Source organism: Anomaloglossus baeobatrachus, chromosome 9, assembly GCF_048569485.1.
Source record: "Anomaloglossus baeobatrachus isolate aAnoBae1 chromosome 9, aAnoBae1.hap1, whole genome shotgun sequence".
NCBI lineage: Eukaryota > Metazoa > Chordata > Amphibia > Anura > Aromobatidae > Anomaloglossus > Anomaloglossus baeobatrachus.
Window position 1 is genome coordinate 40,329,583 of NC_134361.1, and position 19,462 is coordinate 40,349,044.

Genomic DNA, 19,462 nt, shown 5'->3' on the forward strand with positions numbered 1-19,462 from the left:
TATTAGGTAATTGTAGAACAAGTTCACTCCTGTTTTCTGCTACTCTTGGAAAATGCAACCAAGCACAAATTAAACAAACACAATCATCTTCATGATTCTTAAAATCATTTTTTTTTTAAGTTAACGCATTCTACTTAAAGGGAACCTCTCATCAGGATCCAGCTCTGTGATGTATTTGGAGCATTCATGATACAGTTTCTAACCGTCCTATAGATAATTGTGGCATCAGTTAGGGTAAATTTAATCCCAGTGTGTTACAGATAACTTAACAAGACCAGTACAGAACGTTGCCAAGAACATTCTAGCCCGGTAAGCTCTTATCATGCCCTAAGCAGCGTTATTTACATCTTAGTGAGAGCCTGAAGGAGAAGAAGAGGTATTCAGGGCAATGATTAGAAAAATTACTAGGATTCCATGTTTCTAATGTATTAAAGAGCTAATGTTCCTTTTAAAGTGTTATTGTCTTCCTTGCAATTTACCTATTGGAAACAAATTATCAGTTATCCATATAACGTAGCTACTAGTGATGAACGAGCGCTACCATGCTTGAGTGCACCGTACTCATTAAAGGGAACCTGTCACCAGATGTGGTGACTATAAGCTGCAGCAATCAATCACCAGTGGGCTCTTATATACAGCATTCTAACATGCTGTATAAAAGAGCCCAGGCCACTGTGTAGAACGTAAAAAATCACTTTATAATACTCACCTAAGGGGTGGTGCAGTGCAGACTGGTCGGATGGGTGTCTCCGTTCTCCAGTACCGCTGCCTCCTCTTTCGAGCATCTTTGTCCTCCTACTTCGGAAGCCTGGGTGCATGACACGTCCTACATCATGCAGAATGTCCGACATTGAGGTCCTGCTCAGGCGCACTACAATACTTGCGCAGGATCTCAATGCCAGCTAGTGTGGATAACGTAGTAAACGTCATGCACCCAGGCTTCAGAAAAAGGACAAAGATGACCGAAAGAGGAGACGCCGCACACGGAGAACGGAGACACCCATTTGACCCGTCTGCACCGAACCAACCGTTTAGGTATTCTTATTATTATTATTATTATTTATTCATTTATATAGTGCTGTTAATTCCACAGCGCTTTACATACATTGGCAACACTGTCCCCATTGGGTCTCACAATATAAGGTCCCTATCACTATGTCTTTGGAGTTTGGGAGGAAACCGGAAAACCCACACAAACACAGTGAGAACATACAAACTCCTTGCAGATGTTGTCCTTGGTGGGATTTGAACCCAGGACCCCATAGCTGCTGCAGTTAAGTATTATAAAGTCATTTTTACGTTATACACAGCGGCCTGGGCTCTTATATACAGCATGTTAGAATGCTGTATATAAGAGCCCACTGGTGGTGGCCGCAGTCTTTAGTCACCAAATCTGATGACAGGTTCTCTTTAAGAACAGTTGGATGCTCAGATGGGTGCGACTCCAGTACCCTAGTATAATGGAAGTGAATAGGGAACTCGAATATTTTTTCTGGAAAATCAGTGAGGGATACGCTCGATGCTCTTCCCACTGCAGCTACTTGTCATCTCTGAATGGCTCCCACTGGTGGTAAAAATAATATTTTGTGGATGCTGCGTAAAAAACTAACTAACACCCTCTCCATTCCCCTGAAATGCCCTGTTTATAGCTGGCTATATGAGAGCGGAGAGCTAAACTGCCCAACATTGACTTCAATTATACTTGTTAGTCGAGTCAAGCCTGTTAGTTCTTGACTTATATGGGGTTCGGGCTTCGGGATCAAGTTCAGGGCAAGTCCAGGTTCCGAACTGAAATTTTAACTAAAGTTTGGCTGAAGCCGGCAAACTTGAACTTACACGGGTCCGCTCAACTCTAGTGGTGATGCAATTCCACTTTACTTCACTATAAAGAAATAGCTGGGAACTTCCCATTACGGGAAGGAGCATTGACCTCACACTACGAGACATTGTGGATGAATGGCCCTTCATGCAATAGACAATATAACTATTTAGTTAAGAGAGTACAAACGGGGACCTAATATACGGGGCACTCTCTTAGCTATGTAAATTTATAAAAATATGCCAGGGCTCAAGGGACCCTGGAGAAATAAATAAAAGTGCCAGGACAGTTGCCCACCAATGCCTGGCTCCACCATATCAGTAATCATTCGTAACATTTTATAATTCCAAGCTATCGTGTGTATTCTTGCTCTGCTTTTCATTCTGCTCTGAAAGATTCAATCATTATGCAAGATCTGCTTAATCAGAGCCAGTTGCAGAACACAGCCCCAGGAAACCTTTTTCACAATATTTGGGGAAGATCCAATGAAACCTCCCACCATAACAACATATTAGAACATACAAGGCAAAGAGACAGAGCAAAAAGTAGATGCAGGTAACTCCAGAGCCATGGCTGACCCGCAGAATGCCTTGGCCATCTTGATTGGTGTTATTACTTTTACGTTCGCCTTATTTTACTGGAAACATTTATGGGAGAGAAGAAGGATGCCCCCTGGACCTATCCCATTGCCGATTTTGGGCAACTTTCTCCTGATCTATTCTCAGGGATTGATGCCATGCTTAACAAAGGTAAGTCTGTTATCGGTATCAGTGTTTTCTTTGATGGTTGTGTTGTCCGTTGCAATCTGATAATCGTCGTATAACACCATAACTTACAGGCCCATATTGGAAACTAATGCTGCCATGGGCCCTAAAATTGAATATAAATCCATGTGTTTAGTGGCACAACTTAGTCAATGGACAACTGTCCCTGGACCTTCCCCAAGAGGAAATTCCACAAAAACTTCTGATGTCTTCATGATACTCTCTACTTGCGAAAAGCTGCGTCTCTAGAGAAGGGGGAGCAATAAGGCACTGTTCACATGGGAGCTGAAAGCAGAACTGGGGAAGCCCGAAATGTAGGAAGGAGAAGGTCTTTGCCTTATAGTGAAATCTCAATAGATGGTCACTTCCGAATGACAGATAAATTATACTATTCACACAAAGCCATTGCCTCCAGCAACCACATAATAAGAGATTATGGCAAAAATGATCTTGTTGTCTTGGTAGTCACCACATTATTTTTAGAATACCTTATGTTGTTGTTGTTGTATTACTGACATGGATGATTTTTGTTGCTGTTGAATTTGTTGCAACTTCTCCCCCTCTCCCAACCTCATAATTAATCATATTGCCCCAAATTCACCAGCTGGAGGTGCCGGCTTAACTCATCTGGCATGGGACGTGCTCAACACAGGACAAAAAGCCACTTCCAATACAATATGATAAGATAGAGACTTGCATTTGAGGTTTAAGTTTCGAGACTTCCCAAAACATATCTTCATCAGAAAGCTCACAACCTGATGTTAACAGGTACTCAATACTGTATAAGTATCATTAGGCACTATATGGTGGTAAATGTATCTGTACTCCGTATGGTGGAAAACCAAGGCCCAATGAATTGCACTAGCCAATATAAAATCAGCCTTAGACCACTAAAAAAATGACAAACACGTAATCACCAGTCTCAAGTAGACAGCCAGAGGGGTCACACAGATATTCCACCGCTATCACCAATTTGTCACAAACATCACTGTTTTTGGAGAACACAGTGAGTTTATTGTATACTGTATATGCGACTGATTCCAACTCATGGAAAATGTATATATATATATATATGTGATGCCCTGGGCAAGCCAGGGGTCACAGGTCACAACACCACCACACCCTGCATCCCAGTTAGGAACACCAAGGCTACTAAAATCCTTGTTGCCTTCCTCCAGGGGCTGATGTTCACACCAGGGGGTGGGCCAGGCGGTTGGCTCCACCCACCGAGGAGTACACAGCCCTGGAGGCGGGAAGAACCAGGCAGTTGAAGCCAGAGTAGAGTTGAGTGAAGGAGTAAACAGTGAAGATCAGTTTAGGAAGTGAAAGTAGAAGGAAGTGAAGTGGTAGTGGAGCAAAGGAGAGGAGCTTGTAAGTGGAGTAAAGAAGTAACAAGAAAGAGTTAAGAAAGACCTGAAGTTGGTCCGGCTAAGTGCAGGACAGTGTCAGCAAGGTCAGCAACAGCGGTGATTGTCTGGAGGGGGACTGCTCGGAGGTTGCTGGAAGGACCGCGGACGGGTAGTGGCCCGGCGGTCTGGAGCAGTATACGAAGGACAGTCAGCACCAGGGCAGGGGCCTCTCGGACCCCGGCAAGGCTAGGAGTCGCCATAATTTGCCAAATCCGTCAGTGAAGGGGACATCTGTCTCCCAACAACCAAGTCCCGATTGAAGGCAACAGTCCAACCATTAAGGAGGAACACCGCCACCGCCAGGGCACCAGTTCCTCGGGGCCAGCGTCTGCGGGCAAAGTAGGGCTCCTCCGGCCCATATCCAAGCCGGGGAGCGGGTTACCGGTGGGAACCCATCGCTACCAACACACGAACATTAGGTGCAGGACAAAGGGACATCACCGTTACCTACTGGGAGAGCAAGTGCAGCCGTCCGTGGGAACCGTCTTACCAGCCGTTTGTTTACCGAGAACTGTGTCACCGTCTCAGGCTGAGTGAGTACCACAGTGCCGGAAGGCACAGCGCTGCCCCCGCGTCCCTGCGCCCACCAGGCCCTGCATCTCTCACCTCCCCCTTGAGTCCCGGGATCACCAACCCCTACCCACGGAGGGGCAACACAACAACTGGCTGCTCCACATCATCACTCCCGGGATTCCCATATCGAGCAGCGGTGGTGCTAACAAATCACCACAACCGTGGGTGGCGTCACGGACAATAGACTCAATCCCCACACCCAAAAACCCCCCTTTCACTCACGGGCGAGGAGCGCCGCTAGAGTCCCCGGGATCCGGCCCAACGCTCGAGCCACCGAGCAACAGCAGGCCGCAGCAGCCGCGGCAGCCGGACCCGAGCAGCAGTGGGAGAGCGCGGCGTCCCCTCCTCCGCCCGCGACATATATCTTGGTAGAGTCACTGCCCAGCTCCACAATAATCCAGGAAATATGCTAGTGTGCCGCCCCCGTGCCAGCAGCCTGCGCTGCTCGGGTCCGGATCTACGGTACGGCTCAAGGGGTCTTCCGGACCCGGGGGTCTCGCGGACACTCCGAATAAAAGAGGGGATGTATTTGTACGGGATTGTTTGTAAAATGTCTGTGGTAAACCAACCGGATGGTGGACGGCTGCCACATATGGGTGTATCTGATCCCACACCCGGGATGATAATCAAAGCCTTTCTCCTCTGCACTCTGTATTGTGTTGATGGAACTTCCCAGTATGGAACACGGGAGTCCACTCCTGGTCCTTTGCTTGGGAGCTGTGCCCGTCTGACGCTGACCCTTGAGATCTATGGGACCTGGTGGTTGCCTTATCCCTCACGGTGGGTGGTTGTCTACTTTTCGGGACTTAAGGCCGCTTTACACGCTACAACATCGCTAGCAATTGCTAGTGATGTCGAGCGCTAAAGCACCCGCCCCCATCGTACATGCGATATCGTGTGATCGCTGCTGTAGCGAACACTATCGCTACAGCAGCGTCACACGCACATACCTGCTCTGCGACGTTGCTGTGACCAGCGAACCGCCTCCTTTCTAAGGGGGCGGTTCATTCAGCATCACAGCGACGTCACAGCAGCGTCACTGAACCGCCGCCCAATAGAAGCGGAGGGGCGGAGATGAGCGGGACGTAACATCCCGCCCACCTCCTTCCTTCCGCATTGCTGGCGGCAGCAGGTAAGGGGAGGTTCCTCGTTCCTGCGGCGTCACACATAGCGATGTGTGCTGCCGCAGGAGCGATGAACAACTTCGTACACCGAGCAGTAGCGATATTCGAGAATAGGGGGGCATGTCACCGATCACCAATGAGTGATTTTGACCGTTTTTGCGCCGATTCAAAATTGCTCATAGGTGTCACACACAACGACATCGCTAAAGCGACCGGATGTGTGTCACAAATTCCGTGACCCCAACGAGATCGCTTGAGCGATGTCGCAGCGTGTAAAGCAGCCTTTAGGTTGGGACAGGACCTAAAATCCTGCCCTCAATCGGTTAATTAGCTAAGCCGTCTGCTGGTCCTGACTTCAGGGTCCGAGTACCCCCTCTGTGCACACGGTTTCCGGAACGGTTCTCTTGTGTCTGTACCGGCGGGCTCCTACCCTGTCCCGGTCCAGCTGGGATCCCCAGCTCCGTCTTCCTGTCTCCTGCGGGCTCTGACTACTATCTGCCACCTAGCCAAGGTGTCAGGGCTCAAACCCTGGCACCTGTCAGCTCAAGCTCCAGGCCTTGACTCCTGAGCTCCTCTTAGACTCAACTCCTCACTACACTCCAACACTCAAACTCAAACTGACTCTTTTCCCGCCCAGGGACTAGTGTTGTGCAGGGACCTAAACTGTGTAACTCCTGGTTTTCCAGGGCATCACACTAGCTCCCCACCACCAATTGTTTATGTAGGTAGATTGGACATCCGTTGCAGGTAGTGTATTGCTTTGGGGATGCGGAAAATAGTGCAAGAAGAGCAAAGCTATTACATTTTATATATGTTATCTGAAAGGCAGGCAGTGTTTATAATAATAATATACAAAAGATGTTACAAAGGGGACAAAACAATAGGGTATTTAAAATTACATAAAATAAAAAGGATAAAAAAAAGTACTTGACCTGTGGTCACAGGGGTAGCACTATTCTCTTTTTGGAGGAAAGTTCTCCTAATAGAAAATATGGATCAATCTGACACCGAAGTGCACCTTTCAGCATCAAACAATGGGTCAATTCAGCTTTCTGTATTTATTCATAACCAGTCACTGTCACATACCTCCTGTTGGTGACTTGATGTGGGCGTGGGTGTTTGTGGGATGTGCTCGGCCCTTCAGAAATGTATGTGATCCCCAACTGTTTCAATATGTTTGCCCCTGGAGGTCCCAGGTGGGAGATATTACCATCATCTTTCTTATCATGATTTTATTTGTTCATAGATAGGAAACCTGACATAGATATTGTCATCTACCTGCCTGATATTAATTTGGAGATCATAGGCATGTCTCACAGTTATGAAAAATATGTATGTCCTTGCTTTGGGAATCCAAAGCTGAAAATATACAGTATTTTACATCAATCTTTGATTGTTACAATCCCCAATATTCATAATTTTGCACCATTGCCCAAGTGAAAAAATCTTTTTAACTGAACACACTGGTTCCTGTGAAAGGCTATGTTTCCGCCCTTAAATATACATAATCCAAGCTTCATGTCTGGACTGTTTCTTATGCTGAATATTAATTCCCTGTCCACCAGGAGGTCCTGCTTCAAAAATGTTGGAAGTGTAAGCTCTGCCCCCTGTCAAAATAGGTTTTAGACACAAGTGCTTGTGCACTTTGCAATTTTAGCCATTTATGAACATGATACAAGTCCTTTAAATATGAACAAAAAATGGATTAAGTGAAAACTTACAACAAAAAAAAACCTGTATGGTCAAAAAGATTTTTTATATGTGTACATTTTAGTACAAAAGTAAGATGGTGTATGGATGGAAAACTTGAGGCCGAAAAAGACTGATAGGTACAATACCTAATATTGGAAACCAAAGAAAAAAATTACAGATAGTCCAACTACTTTTTGAAAGAATGTATATTTTATTGAATGAAACAAAAGAAAGGTGTGTGGATAACACAAGTAAAAACAGACCGCATATCCAAAATATGAATTTACATGAAACACTATAGGCTATACAATAAAGTCATATCATGTGGACTGCAGCCACACCATAAAATACTATTCATAAAGTACAAATATTGTAAATTACAATTCATATCGCATGATGGTATACAAATTGCAAGTACAGTGTGGACCATGCTACATGGGCCTGGGCCTAGTGTGGCCCGTGGGCCACATCCAACCATCTGGCTGTTCCAGTCCGACCCGTGGACGGAGACAGCCGAAGGTCTGAAAACAGTGGACCATGGGCTACACATCTACTGCCCGTCTACCTTGCTTTCTGATATCATCGATATTTGCATCCACAGGATGTAGAGAGAGTTGAACACATTGATAGAGAACTGTGCCGCTTGCTCTGTCTTACAACAGTCAGCGTGAGACACAGCAGACACGATGATGTCACATCTTCGCATGTGCTAAATGGACATCAGTGCACTGTAGACCGGAGAAGAGCGCCAAGAAAAAGGTAGCAAGGTGAGCATGTGGTGTTTTTTTTGTCCATGTGCATGTGATGTTTGTGACGTGCCCACGGGGTTACTCATCACCATTACGTGTCGATTCGGGTTGTCACAGGCCCACTTCCATGACCCCGGCGGTGTCAATAAAGTTGGGGATGGGGATGATGGGAGTAGTTATGCCACCTGTGGTATGCGACCAGTTATTAGATGCCGCTGCGGGAAGTCTCTCTTCTGAGGCAGATGATGACACAGCTTGGGTGTTGCAGCTCTCCACAGGTAGAGCTAGGCCCCAGGGAGGATGTTGGGAGTTGTAGTCGCCTATGGTGCAGGGACGCGATGATGAGAGCGCCGGCAATAATGGGACAACACAGAGGGTGCAGTTCAAGTTCTTTACTCACTGGAATTACACCACCTTTGGAGTGCCGTGCTCTGCTGTGATGGGCTCCAGCCGATCCCAGAGAGTTCAGAGGTCAAAGCTGGTGTTTCCTTCTGTGTGTCCTTACCAGTGGTCTTCCCTCTACCCCAGCTCCTGGGCTGTGGAACGGGTCACAGGTGTCTGCTGCACTCCCCGCAAACCCTGGGATCCCCATTCTTCCTAAGAACCCAGGTTGACCTTCCAGCTCCTGACCACAGGCCCCATTCTGTGAAGTATTTTACGACATTACGACATCTCTCCTGAGTAGAGATGAGCGAACCGGTCCCGGTTCGGCTCGAGGCGGTTCGCCGAACGGGGGGTCTGGCTCGAGTTCGGCTCGTCGAACGTTCGACGAACCGAACTCGAGCCCATAGGAAACAATGGTAGGCAATCACAAACACAGTAAAACACCTAGAAAACACCCTGAAAGGTGTCCAAAAGGTGACAAACAACTCACAACATAACACAAACACATGGGAAAGTGACAAGGACATATACTCATGTGAAAACAAAACAGCTGGACAAGGAAAAAGAGGGAGACACACAGATATATGAGTATATGCAAAGAAACATCGATTCCATTATTGTGCAACTTGAGCCCTGCTCATTTTAGGCTTCCAATCTGGATAAATTGCCTGAGCTCGCCACGTACGCCTTGAGGATCTTGTCGTGTCCTGCAGCCAGCGTTCTCTCGGAACCTGTCTTCAGTGCTGCTGGGGGTCTGCTGGCAGATAAGCACACGTGTCTGTCCACTGACAATGTGGACCTGGCTCTCAGAGGACTTTTCTTCCCCTGGGTCAGCCAGGGGAGGCGAAAGGCACGCGTATTTTTGAGAGTGCTTCATGCAAAGCATCTTTTTCTTTGTCAAAAGGGGGGCTCAACCGATGCCAGTCAAGTGGGGTGTGTGTGGCCCAGTTAGTGGCAACGAGGGAGACTGTGGTTGGAGTCCCCTCGCTGTGTCTCTAAAAGAACCAAGATGAACAAGTCATGGCTCTCAGAGGACTTTTCTTCCCCTGGGTCAGCCAGGGGACGGGAAAGGCACGCGTATTTTTGAGAGTGCTTCATGCAAAGCATCTTTTTCTTTTTCAAAAGGGGGCTCAACCGATGCCAGTCAAGTGGGGTGTGTGTGGCCCAGTTAGTGGCAACGAGGGAGACTGTGGTTGGAGTCCCCTCGCTGTGTCTCTAAAAGAACCAAGATGAACAAGTCATGGCTCTCAGAGGACTTTTCTTCCCCTGGGTCAGCCAGGGGACGGGAAAGGCACGCGTATTTTTGAGAGTGCTTCATGCAAAGCATCTTTTTCTTTTTCAAAAGGGGGCTCAACCGATGCCAGTCAAGTGGGGTGTGTGTGGCCCAGTTAGTGGCAACGAGGGAGACTGTGGTTGGAGTCCCCTCGCTGTGTCTCTAAAAGAACCAAGATGAACAAGTCATGGCTCTCAGAGGACTTTTCTTCCCCTGGGTCAGCCAGGGGACGGGAAAGGCACGCGTATTTTTGAGAGTGCTTCATGCAAAGCATCTTTTTCTTTTTCAAAAGGGGGCTCAACCGATGCCAGTCAAGTGGGGTGTGTGTGGCCCAGTTAGTGGCAACGAGGGAGACTGTGGTTGGAGTCCCCTCGCTGTGTCTCTAAAAGAACCAAGATGAACAAGTCATGGCTCTCAGAGGACTTTTCTTCCCCTGGGTCAGCCAGGGGACGGGAAAGGCACGCGTATTTTTGAGAGTGCTTCATGAAAAGCATCTTTTTCTTTGTCAAAAGGGGGGGTCAACCGATGCCAGTCAAGTGGGGTGTGTGTGGCCCAGTTAGTGGCAACGAGGGAGACTGTGGTTGGAGTCCCCTCGCTGTGTCTCTAAAAGAACCAAGATGAACAAGTCATGGCTCTCAGAGGACTTTTCTTCCCCTGGGTCAGCCAGGGGACGGGAAAGGCACGCGTATTTTTGAGAGTGCTTCATGCAAAGCATCTTTTTCTTTGTCAAAAGGGGGGGTCAACCGATGCCAGTCAAGTGGGGTGTGTGTGGCCCAGTTAGTGGCAACGAGGGAGACTGTGGTTGGAGTCCCCTCGCTGTGTCTCTAAAAGAACCAAGATGAACAAGTCATGGCTCTCAGAGGACTTTTCTTCCCCTGGGTCAGCCAGGGGACGGGAAAGGCACGCGTATTTTTGAGAGTGCTTCATGCAAAGCATCTTTTTCTTTTTCAAAAGGGGGCTCAACCGATGCCAGTCAAGTGGGGTGTGTGTGGCCCAGTTAGTGGCAACGAGGGAGACTGTGGTTGGAGTCCCCTCGCTGTGTCTCTAAAAGAACCAAGATGAACAAGTCATGGCTCTCAGAGGACTTTTCTTCCCCTGGGTCAGCCAGGGGACGGGAAAGGCACGCGTATTTTTGAGAGTGCTTCATGCAAAGCATCTTTTTCTTTTTCAAAAGGGGGCTCAACCGATGCCAGTCAAGTGGGGTGTGTGTGGCCCAGTTAGTGGCAACGAGGGAGACTGTGGTTGGAGTCCCCTCGCTGTGTCTCTAAAAGAACCAAGATGAACAAGTCATGGCTCTCAGAGGACTTTTCTTCCCCTGGGTCAGCCAGGGGACGGGAAAGGCACGCGTATTTTTGAGAGTGCTTCATGAAAAGCATCTTTTTCTTTGTCAAAAGGGGGGGTCAACCGATGCCAGTCAAGTGGGGTGTGTGTGGCCCAGTTAGTGGCAACGAGGGAGACTGTGGTTGGAGTCCCCTCGCTGTGTCTCTAAAAGAACCAAGATGAACAAGTCATGGCTCTCAGAGGACTTTTCTTCCCCTGGGTCAGCCAGGGGACGGGAAAGGCACGCGTATTTTTGAGAGTGCTTCATGCAAAGCATCTTTTTCTTTGTCAAAAGGGGGGGTCAACCGATGCCAGTCAAGTGGGGTGTGTGTGGCCCAGTTAGTGGCAACGAGGGAGACTGTGGTTGGAGTCCCCTCGCTGTGTCTCTAAAAGAACCAAGATGAACAAGTCATGGCTCTCAGAGGACTTTTCTTCCCCTGGGTCAGCCAGGGGACGGGAAAGGCACGCGTATTTTTGAGAGTGCTTCATGCAAAGCATCTTTTTCTTTTTCAAAAGGGGGCTCAACCGATGCCAGTCAAGTGGGGTGTGTGTGGCCCAGTTAGTGGCAACGAGGGAGACTGTGGTTGGAGTCCCCTCGCTGTGTCTCTAAAAGAACCAAGATGAACAAGTCATGGCTCTCAGAGGACTTTTCTTCCCCTGGGTCAGCCAGGGGACGGGAAAGGCACGCGTATTTTTGAGAGTGCTTCATGCAAAGCATCTTTTTCTTTTTCAAAAGGGGGCTCAACCGATGCCAGTCAAGTGGGGTGTGTGTGGCCCAGTTAGTGGCAACGAGGGAGACTGTGGTTGGAGTCCCCTCGCTGTGTCTCTAAAAGAACCAAGATGAACAAGTCATGGCTCTCAGAGGACTTTTCTTCCCCTGGGTCAGCCAGGGGACGGGAAAGGCACGCGTATTTTTGAGAGTGCTTCATGAAAAGCATCTTTTTCTTTGTCAAAAGGGGGGGTCAACCGATGCCAGTCAAGTGGGGTGTGTGTGGCCCAGTTAGTGGCAACGAGGGAGACTGTGGTTGGAGTCCCCTCGCTGTGTCTCTAAAAGAACCAAGATGAACAAGTCATGGCTCTCAGAGGACTTTTCTTCCCCTGGGTCAGCCAGGGGACGGGAAAGGCACGCGTATTTTTGAGAGTGCTTCATGCAAAGCATCTTTTTCTTTGTCAAAAGGGGGGGTCAACCGATGCCAGTCAAGTGGGGTGTGTGTGGCCCAGTTAGTGGCAACGAGGGAGACTGTGGTTGGAGTCCCCTCGCTGTGTCTCTAAAAGAACCAAGATGAACAAGTCATGGCTCTCAGAGGACTTTTCTTCCCCTGGGTCAGCCAGGGGACGGGAAAGGCACGCGTATTTTTGAGAGTGCTTCATGCAAAGCATCTTTTTCTTTTTCAAAAGGGGGCTCAACCGATGCCAGTCAAGTGGGGTGTGTGTGGCCCAGTTAGTGGCAACGAGGGAGACTGTGGTTGGAGTCCCCTCGCTGTGTCTCTAAAAGAACCAAGATGAACAAGTCATGGCTCTCAGAGGACTTTTCTTCCCCTGGGTCAGCCAGGGGACGGGAAAGGCACGCGTATTTTTGAGAGTGCTTCATGCAAAGCATCTTTTTCTTTTTCAAAAGGGGGCTCAACCGATGCCAGTCAAGTGGGGTGTGTGTGGCCCAGTTAGTGGCAACGAGGGAGACTGTGGTTGGAGTCCCCTCGCTGTGTCTCTAAAAGAACCAAGATGAACAAGTCATGGCTCTCAGAGGACTTTTCTTCCCCTGGGTCAGCCAGGGGACGGGAAAGGCACGCGTATTTTTGAGAGTGCTTCATGAAAAGCATCTTTTTCTTTGTCAAAAGGGGGGGTCAACCGATGCCAGTCAAGTGGGGTGTGTGTGGCCCAGTTAGTGGCAACGAGGGAGACTGTGGTTGGAGTCCCCTCGCTGTGTCTCTAAAAGAACCAAGATGAACAAGTCATGGCTCTCAGAGGACTTTTCTTCCCCTGGGTCAGCCAGGGGACGGGAAAGGCACGCGTATTTTTGAGAGTGCTTCATGCAAAGCATCTTTTTCTTTGTCAAAAGGGGGGGTCAACCGATGCCAGTCAAGTGGGGTGTGTGTGGCCCAGTTAGTGGCAACGAGGGAGACTGTGGTTGGAGTCCCCTCGCTGTGTCTCTAAAAGAACCAAGATGAACAAGTCATGGCTCTCAGAGGACTTTTCTTCCCCTGGGTCAGCCAGGGGACGGGAAAGGCACGCGTATTTTTGAGAGTGCTTCATGCAAAGCATCTTTTTCTTTTTCAAAAGGGGGCTCAACCGATGCCAGTCAAGTGGGGTGTGTGTGGCCCAGTTAGTGGCAACGAGGGAGACTGTGGTTGGAGTCCCCTCGCTGTGTCTCTAAAAGAACCAAGATGAACAAGTCATGGCTCTCAGAGGACTTTTCTTCCCCTGGGTCAGCCAGGGGACGGGAAAGGCACGCGTATTTTTGAGAGTGCTTCATGCAAAGCATCTTTTTCTTTTTCAAAAGGCGGCTCAACCGATGCCAGTCAAGTGGGGTGTGTGTGGCCCAGTTAGTGGCAACGAGGGAGACTGTGGTTGGAGTCCCCTCGCTGTGTCTCTAAAAGAACCAAGATGAACAAGTCATGGCTCTCAGAGGACTTTTCTTCCCCTGGGTCAGCCAGGGGACGGGAAAGGCACGCGTATTTTTGAGAGTGCTTCATGAAAAGCATCTTTTTCTTTGTCAAAAGGGGGGGTCAACCGATGCCAGTCAAGTGGGGTGTGTGTGGCCCAGTTAGTGGCAACGAGGGAGACTGTGGTTGGAGTCCCCTCGCTGTGTCTCTAAAAGAACCAAGATGAACAAGTCATGGCTCTCAGAGGACTTTTCTTCCCCTGGGTCAGCCAGGGGACGGGAAAGGCACGCGTATTTTTGAGAGTGCTTCATGCAAAGCATCTTTTTCTTTGTCAAAAGGGGGGGTCAACCGATGCCAGTCAAGTGGGGTGTGTGTGGCCCAGTTAGTGGCAACGAGGGAGACTGTGGTTGGAGTCCCCTCGCTGTGTCTCTAAAAGAACCAAGATGAACAAGTCATGGCTCTCAGAGGACTTTTCTTCCCCTGGGTCAGCCAGGGGACGGGAAAGGCACGCGTATTTTTGAGAGTGCTTCATGCAAAGCATCTTTTTCTTTTTCAAAAGGGGGCTCAACCGATGCCAGTCAAGTGGGGTGTGTGTGGCCCAGTTAGTGGCAACGAGGGAGACTGTGGTTGGAGTCCCCTCGCTGTGTTTTACATGCTTTTAGAAGGGCATGAAATGGCTTGGAGGTTGACTTTCATCATATGCAAACTGTTGGCTACCAAAATGCTGCCTTTCCAACAACTGTGGTTATAGGCAATGAGGAACATACTGATGAAGATGAGACGCAGATACCCGATTGGGATGACAACTTAAATATTCGGTCAGGGCAAGAAGAAACTCGGTCTGAGGGGTAGGGGAGTGCAAACACAACAATTGATGATTAAGTTCTAGATCACACCTACTGTCAACCCACAGTCAGACACTCGAGGAGGTCAACAGAGGCGGTGGAGGAGGATGCAACCGACGTCGAAGTAACCTGGCGCCTTCCTGGACACAGTCGGAGCACTGGTAGCACGTCTACAACTGCATCCTCAGCCACCACTCTGCCTCTGAGCATTATTCGGGGTGGATCAACAGGTCGCATGGCCTCTAAGCCTTGCCTAGCCAGGTCCTTTTTTGACATAGAAAAAGATCGCCCAAATTATGTGATCTGTAAAATTTGTCATGGTTCTCTTAGTAGAGGTCAAAACCTCAGCAGTTTGACAACTTCTTCCATGAATCGTCACATGAATAAATATCATATGGCCCGATGGGAAGCTCACCGTGCTGCAATGCGGCCTAGCGGAGCGAACCATCCACCGCCTGCCCCTTCCAGTGCATCCGCGCGCTCGTCATCTTCTAGGACTGTGGGGACAGCTGTCACACCTGTTTTTCCACCCACAACTTCCACCACTGTAACCGCAACAGGCAGTTTGCTTGGTAGGTCGTCAGTTGGTTTGGAAGGGGAAACAAGTGAGTGTGTACAGCTCTCTCAGACATCGATAGCACCAACTTTGGATGAAGGCAACATCATGTCTCCGCCTGCACTTTCCTCACAAAGCTGCATTTTTCCAGGGACACCCGACTCAACACCGTCTACACACAGCAGCCAGATCTCTGTCCCTCAGATGTGGTCAAATAAAAGGCCACTTCCTGCGACCCATGACAAAACGAAGAGGTTGACTCTATCCCTCTGTAAGCTGTTGACTACAGAAATGCTGCCTTTCCGCCTAGTGGACACACAGGATTTTAGAGACCTTATGTCTGTCGCTGTGCCCCAGTACCAGATGCCTAGTCGCCACTACTTCTCTAAGAAAGGTGTGCCCGCGCTACACCAGCATGTCGCACACAACATCACCGCTTCCTTGAGAAACTCTGTGTGTGAACGGGTGCATTTCACCACCGATACTTGGACCAGTAAGCATGGACAGGGACGTTACATGTCGCTGACTGGCCACTGGGTAACTATGGTGATAGATGGTGAAGGGTCTGCTGCACAAGTCTTGCCGTCCCCACGACTTGTGTGTCAATCCTCTGTCTGTCCAAGTTCCGCCACTGCTTCTGCATCCTCCACCTCATCTGGGTCCTCCACCTCCGCCCCAAGCCTGCCTGGTCAGGCCACCAGCGTTCTCACTGCGCAGAAGGAATCACGCACCCCTCATTACTATGCTGGTAGCAGAGCGCAACGGCATCAGGCGGTCTTTAGCTTGACATGTCTTTGAAATAGGAGTCACACAGCGACTGAGTTGTGGGCAGCTCTGGAGACTGATTTTGATAAATGGTTGTCTCCACTCAACCTGCAGCCTGGTAAGGCCGTGTGCGACAATGCTGCAAACCTGGGTGCGGCCCTTCGCCTGGGCAAGGTGACACACGTGCCTTGTATGGCTCACGTGTTTAACCTTGTTGTCCAGCAATTTTTAACACACTATCCCGGCCTAGATGGCCTTCTGACCAGGGCACGGAAACTGTCTGCAGTGCTCACTTCCGCCGTTCAACCGCCGCACCTGAGCGACTTGCATCGCTCCAGAAGTCTTTCGGCCTGCCGGTTCATCGCCTGAAATGCGATGTGGCGACACGCTGGAATTCAACTCTCCACATGTTACAGCGACTGTGGCAGCACCGGCGAGCCCTGGTGCAATACGTCATGATGTATAGCCTGGGCCAACGAGATGCAGAAGTGGGGCAGATCACCCTGATGGAGTGATCTCAGATCAAGGACCTATGCACCCTTCTGCACAGTTTCGACATGGCGACGAATATGTTTAGCGCTGACAATGCCATTATCAGCATGACGATTACAGTCATTTACATGCTGGAGCACACGCTAAACACTATTCGTAGTCAGGGGGTGGGACAACAGGAAGGGGAGGAACTACAGGAGGATTCATATGCGCAAGACACAACAACATCACCAAGGTCCAGACGTTCATCATCACCAACGCGGCAGGCATGGGACCATGGGGGACAGGGATCAACAAGGGCGCATGGTAGCAGGTGAGATGTTGAGGAAGGTGCAGGAGGACATGAAGATATGGAGGACGAACTGTCCATGGACATGGAAGACTCAGCAGATGAGGGGGACCTTGGTCAAATTTCAGTTGAAAGAGGTTGGGGGGAGATGACAGAGGAAGAAAGAACGGTTAGCACCTCTATGCCACAAACACAGCGTGGACTTGGTGCGCATGGCTGCGCAAGACACATGAGTGCCTTCTTGTTGCACTACCTCCAACATGACCCTCGTATTGTCAAAATTAGAAGTGATGATGACTACTGGCTTGCCACACTATTAGATCCCCGGGACAGGTCCAAATTTTGTGACATAATTCCACCCATAGAAAGGGACGCACGTATGCAGGAGTATCAGCAGAAGCTGTTACTCGATCTTAGCTCGGCTTTTCCACCAAACAACCGTGCAGGTGAAGGGAGTGATTCTCCCAGTTGTAACTTGACAAACATGGGACGGCCTCGTCATCTTCAACAGTCTACCCGTACCAGTAGGACCGTATCTGGTGCTGGTAACAGCAATTTTATGGAATCTTTTCATAATTTTTTTAGACCCTCCTTTGCAAGGCCACCAGAGACAACAAGTCTGACACATAGTCAACGGATGGAGAGGATGATACAGGAGTATCTCCAAATGAACATCGATGCAATGACTTTGCAAATGGAGCCTTGCTCCTTTTGTGCTTCAAATCTAGAAAAATGTCAAGAGCTCTCCAGTTACGCCTCGAAGATTTTGTCGTGTCCAGCTGCCAGCGTTGTCTCTGAACGTGTCTTCAGTGCTGCTGGGTGTGTGCTGACAGATAAGCGCACGCGTCTGTCCAGTGACAATGTGGACAGACTGACGTTCATCAAAATGAACAAGTCATGGATCCAGAAGGAATTTACTACCCCTGTGTCATCCTGGGGAGAGTAAATGCTTGTGGATTTGGAATGTGCTTGATGCAAATCAAAACATCCTGTTTGCAACTAGGGCACAAGTGCTGCCACTGATAAGGTGTCTGTGTGGGGCCCAATTTTTGGAAAAAAAGGGAGACTCCGCTTGGAGTAACCCTTGCTTGCTGTGTTTTTTAAAAATGATACAAGATGAACAGATCTGAAGGCAAGATGAAGCCAACATCATGTCTCCGCCTGCACTTTTCTCACAAACCTGCATTTTTCCAGGGACACCCTACTCAACACCGTCTACAGACAGCAGCCAGATCTCTGTCCCTCAGATGTGGTCAAATAAAAGGCCACTTACTGCGACCCATGACAAAGCTAAGTGGTTGACTCTATCCCTCTGTAAGCTGTTGGCTACCGAAATGCTGCCTTTACGCGTAGTGGACACACAGGATTTTACAGACCTTATGTCTGTCGCTGTGCCCCAGTACCAGATGCCCAATCACCACTGCTTCTCCAAGAAAAGCATGCCCGCGCTACACCGGCATGTCGCACACAACATCACCACTTCCTTGAGAAAATCTGTGTGCGACAGGGTGCATTTCAACACAGATACTTGGACCAGTAAGCATAGACAGGGTCATTACATGTCACTGACTGGGCACTGGCAAACTATGGTGAGAGATGGAGAAGGGTCTGCTGTACAAGTCTTGCCGTCCCCACGAGTTGTTTCAATCCTTGTTCTGTATGTAGAAGTTAATACACTGCTTCTGCCTCTTCAACCTCGTGTGGGTCCTCTACCTTTGCGCAAACCCTGTGTGGTCAGGCCACCCTTCCTTGCAACTGCGCACAAGGACTACCACACACCTCCTTACTATGCTGGCAGCAGAGCTCAATGCCATCAGGCGGTCAAAGTTTTACTTTGAAATGTATGGGAAATGTGAGTCACACCGCTATTACAGAGAATAGTAGTCAGGCAGGGTCAAAACATTAATTGAGGAACAGGAACAGAATGGGACGGCCAGGACTTAATCAGAAAACAAGCAGAGGTGAAATGCGTATCGGCCAACAAGGTACATAAACAGCAAGCAGGAAAAGTAGTCAGGTAACAAGCACACAAAATCATAAAACTGAACTGGGGGTAAAATTAACCAGAGGTTCATAGCTATGTCTGGCAGTGGTCTGCAGACAGGATGGGCATAAAAAAGGGTGTGGTGTCTTCCCATTGGTTGTAGCTGAATGATGGTATTTCATCTGTGAGATACCCACCAGCTACATTCAGCCAGAGATTCTGCATCTGTCAAGGTAATGCAGCCCAGTGGGTGAGCATAACCTGCGTCCACCTGCGCCGCTGGCATCGACTACTCTCCCATCATCAGCACTATTCATGAAAGGAACACGTTGTCACCTGGCGACCGGAGTACAAATTGACGGAGCGGACTCCGTTGGTGACTTAACAGCCGTGTGCGGCAATGATGCAAACCTGGCTGCGGGCCATCCTCAGGGCAATGTGACACACGTGCCTTTTATGGCTCACGTGTTGATCCGAATTCTCCAGCAATTTTTAAAACACCATCACGGCCTACATGGCCTTGTGCAGCGGGCACGCTCGCTATGTGCTCACTTCCATCGTGCGCACACAGCAGCTCAACAACTTTCATCACTCCGGAAGTCTTAGGGTCTGGCAGTTAAACGCCGGAAATGCGATGTTCCGACACGCAGGAATTGGAATCTGCACATGTTGCAGCGTGTGTGGCAGCACCGCAGAGCCCTGCTGAAATACGGTAAGACATATAGCCTGGGATAAGTTGATCCAGAGGTGGTGCAGATCACGCTGCTGGAGTGGTGTCAGATCAAGGACCTATGCACCCTGCTACACAGTTTTGAAATGTC

General features: G+C 49.1%; 1 protein-coding gene across 1 annotated transcript in view; it reads left to right on the forward strand.

The window, feature by feature from the left end:
* The first annotated feature begins 2,307 nt into the window (after positions 1 to 2,307).
* LOC142251103 (cytochrome P450 2F2-like) overlaps positions 2,308 to 19,462 on the forward strand; it is a 49,809-nt gene continuing 32,654 nt past the window's right edge. Inside the window, exon 1 of the mRNA XM_075323615.1 lies at positions 2,308 to 2,568. Within this exon, the coding sequence (XP_075179730.1) occupies positions 2,389 to 2,568 (180 nt within the window). The 5' untranslated portion in view covers positions 2,308 to 2,388. The remainder of the gene's footprint in view (positions 2,569 to 19,462) is intronic.